Here is a 3,839-nt window from a genome sequence, read left to right as displayed (position 1 = left end):
TTATTTTCTGTCTTTACATCCGTTCCTCTCTTTATTACATCTCTTTTTTAATTTTAATATATATATATATATATATATATATATATATAAGCATAAAAAGATTCAGTAGCTTTATACACATATTTTTAATATTTAAATTTCAGATAAAAATAAAAAAAGAAAACAACAAAAATCCAAAGAAATATAAAAGATATATTTTTTCTTGATTTTGAAATAAGAACAAATTTGTGTTGGAAACAAAGATTCTGCTACTTTATTTGCTGGTTGAATTCGTGCGAAAAGATTCATTAAAATTAAAAATGAAATGAAAGAGAACGGAAAAATGAAGGAGAAAGAATGGATAAGAGAGGAAAAAAGAAAGAACAAAAGAAAAGTAAGAAAGAGAAAAAAAGAAGAAAAGAGAGAAGCGACTCAAAAATTATTGGAGCCTGGACATTTTCGTCGAGGAAAAATTGTCTCCCATATATATGGTATATGGGACATTTTCGTCGAGGAAAATGTCCAGGCACCAATAATTTTTGAGTCGCTTCTCTCTTCTCTTCCTTTTCTCTCTCTCTCTCTCTCTCTCTCTCTCTCTCTCTCTATATATATATATATATATATATATATATATATATATACACAGGGTTTACCAAAAGTGTGGCAACCCCTAAATATCTCGGAAAATATATGTTTTACAGAAAAGTGTTTCGAACAAAAGTTGTAGGGTTTAAAAAGATCCACATACTGATTCTATCAGATTGACCTTGAATGGCGTCGTCAAGGTCAAATCAAGGTCACGTTGATTTTTTTAAATGGCACCCCCTACATTTGATTGCATATTCTTATAGCTTAATTCAAGAGCTTTCCAAAGCACTATAATAATGTTCATTTTTATTACGTACTTTGCGAGTTATGAGGGTTTAACGTTAGAGTACCGCCGGTTTTAACATTATTCAAGGTATACCACATGGAGGTTACTCGCTCGGATTTGCATCTGTTGTGTGTGTGATCCAGTCAACTATAAGGCGAAAATTTTGATTATTAACTTCTCCCGTTAAGGTGAAAGTTGCCTCGTCTGTAAAAACAATTTGATAAGGGAAGATGGGCCGGACATCTATTAGTGCCATCATTCTTTCACAGAAACGTATACGACGCTCCTCATCTCCGTTTTGCAATTCTTGAACGTATTGCAATTTATATGGATGGAACTTATTCTTCTTTAAAATTCTCCAAACCGACATGGGAGCAATATCGTGAGTTTGAGCGACTCTCGGAACACTAGAATTGGGATCTTCAACAAATGTCTGCAGAACATCAAGTTGTTTTTCTTCGTCGGTTGCAGACAATGATCTTCCTGACTTAGAGCGATTTCTTACGCTACCAGTTTGTCTAAAACGTTCTATTGTTCTTAACACAGTGGACTTATTAATTCGACGGTTCGGATACGTGTCATTAAATAATCGAACGACATCAGAGAACGATCTTTTGTTATCATTCCATCCACGCATCATGAGAATAGTGATTCTTTCACGTTCCGACAACTCGCGAGCCATTTTTAAAACGTTTAATTTTAATTAATCGTACGTTGTATTTGGACGATAACAATTAATTTCTGCTTGCTCAAAGCTGCAGTTAGAAGGTGCTCGTTCTTTGATAGCTTTATACATTCTTAGTTGAATGTTAAATGCAATTTAGACTGCATGTATCGTGCGTCACATAGCGGTAAATAAAGGAACTAACGAGATGTTTTATACACGTTTTATGGAGCAGTTTTTTTGGTAATTTGACTTCAGCGAAATATGAGGATATGTTAAGGAATAAGATACTTTCGGCAATACAAGCAATAACAGGTGAAAACTTCGATCAGATATGGTTTCAGTTGGGTCTTTTGCTGACTGGATCCACGACCGATCTTGTCCTAGTTGGCTAGATCCACGACCGATCTTGCCTTATAGTTGACTGGATCACACACACAACAGATGCAAATCCGAGCGAGTAACCTCCATGTGGTATACCTTGAATAATGTTAAAACCGGCGGTACTCTAACGTTAAACCCTCATAACTCGCAAAGTACGTAATAAAAATGAACATTATTATAGTGCTTTGGAAAGCTCTTGAATTAAGCTATAAGAATATGCAATCAAATGTAGGGAGTGCCATTTAAAAAAATCAACGTGACCTTGACCTGACCTTGACGACGCCATCCAAGGTCAATCTGATAGAATCAGTATGTGGATCTTTTTAAACCCTACAACTTTTGTTCGAAACACTTTTCTGTAAAACGTATATTTTCCGAGATATTTAGGGGTTGCCACACTTTTGGTAAACTCTGTATATATTAGGAGATGCGGTAGTGTCTCCGGCCATGTTCAAACCCTAAAAGACCTTAAAAGACACTACAAGTCTCATATCCTGCACCATCAAAGTCCATTTTTGGGGGTGTAGAACTACTAAAATATAAAAAATTTTGAATTGCACGTAATATAACCTGAAAGGCGGCATCGCCACGAGTAATTTGAGCCAAGAAGAAATAAAATCGGTCAAGCCGTTCTGGAGATACAAGCGGTCAAAAAGTGACGTTTTTTCACGAAAAATTAAGAAACGTTTCCTTCTTCTCTGTCTGCGTCCGCTGACGTCATCAGGATTATATATATATATAAATCTCTTCTCCCCTTTTACCTCACACCTCCCTCAACTTCCACCCACCCCTTTCCCACCCACAACCCCTCCACCTCTCCCACCCCCACCCCCCTCCACCATCCCTCTTTCACTCTAACTCACCCTCTTTCGTCCTCTTTTACCCTCTTTCATTCCCTCTTTCATCCTCTTTCGCCCTCTTTCACTCTTTTTCGTCCTCTTTCGTCCTTTTCACCCTCTTTCGTCCTCTTTCGTCCTCTCTCACCCTCTTTCATTCTCTCTTACCCTCTTTCACCCTGTTTCGTCTTCTTTCACCCTCTTTCATTCCCTCTCACCCTCTTTCGTCCTCTTTCATTCTCTTTCGTCCCTCTCACCCTCTTTCATTCTCTTTCACTTCACCCTCTTCACGCTGTTTTGTCCTTCTTTTCACCCTCTTTCACTTCCCTCTCACCCTCTTTCGTCCTCTTTCACTCTCTTTCGTCCTCTCTCACCCTCTTTCATTCTTTCTCACCCTCTTTCACCCTCTTTCATCCTGTTTCGTCCTCTTTCACCCTCTTCACTCTCTTTCGTTCTCTCTCACTCTCTTTTAATTCTTTCTCACCCTCTTTTGCCGTGTTTCGTCTTCTTTCACCCTCTTTCATTCCCTCTTACCCTCTTTCGTCCTCTTTCATTCTCTTTCGTCCCTCTCACCCTCTTTCATTCTCTCTCACCCTCTTTCGTCCTCTCTCACCCTCTTTCATTCTTTCTCACCCTCTTTCATCCTCTTTCATCCTGTTTCGTCCTCTTTCACCTTCTTTCACCCTCTTTCGTCCTCTTTCACCTTCTTTCACTCTCTTTGTCCTCTCTTACCCTCTTTCACTCTTTCTCACCCTCTTTCGCCCCTCTCTCATTCTCTTTCACCCTCGTACGTCCTTTCTCACCCTCTTTTGTTCTCTTTCACCCTGTTTCGCCTATCTCGTCTTCTCTTACCCTCATTCGTCCTCTCTCACCCTATCTCCAAAAAATCATAAAAATGAAAAGGTCAAGCCATGTTCAAAAAAAGGTCCTCAAAAATTTAAGCCTAGTCTGTACAATGAAAAACTGCACTCAAAAAACTATGATGTTTCTCAATGTCCATTTAGAAATAATGTCGAAGCTCTTACAGAATAATTACTACAACATTTGAAGTACGAAAAGTATTACATTAGAAGAAGATTAGATTAGAATAAGGATTCAACGT

At 38.2% G+C, this 3,839-nt stretch overlaps 1 protein-coding gene across 1 annotated transcript; it reads right to left on the bottom strand.

The window, feature by feature from the left end:
- Window positions 1-956: 956 nt before the first annotated feature.
- LOC146722325 (uncharacterized) lies at window positions 957-1,535 on the bottom strand. Its single transcript, XM_085485010.1, has one exon. It carries the CDS (start codon window positions 1,533-1,535, stop codon window positions 957-959), a length of 579 nt encoding a protein of 192 aa, XP_085341136.1.
- Window positions 1,536-3,839: the final 2,304 nt, after the last annotated feature.

The sequence above is a fragment of the Nylanderia fulva genome, unplaced genomic scaffold (assembly GCF_048542155.1).
Source record: "Nylanderia fulva isolate GAGA-0341 unplaced genomic scaffold, ASM4854215v1 Scaffold330, whole genome shotgun sequence".
Taxonomy (NCBI): Eukaryota; Metazoa; Arthropoda; class Insecta; order Hymenoptera; family Formicidae; genus Nylanderia; species Nylanderia fulva.
The sequence above is the reverse complement of the archived record's forward strand: the minus strand, read 5'-3'. Positions and strand labels throughout refer to the sequence as shown.

Excerpts from the sequence above, each read along its gene's own strand:
- LOC146722325 (XM_085485010.1), bottom strand. The coding sequence starts at position 1,535 with ATGGCTCGCGAGTTGTCGGAACGTGAAAGAATCACTATTCTCATGATG.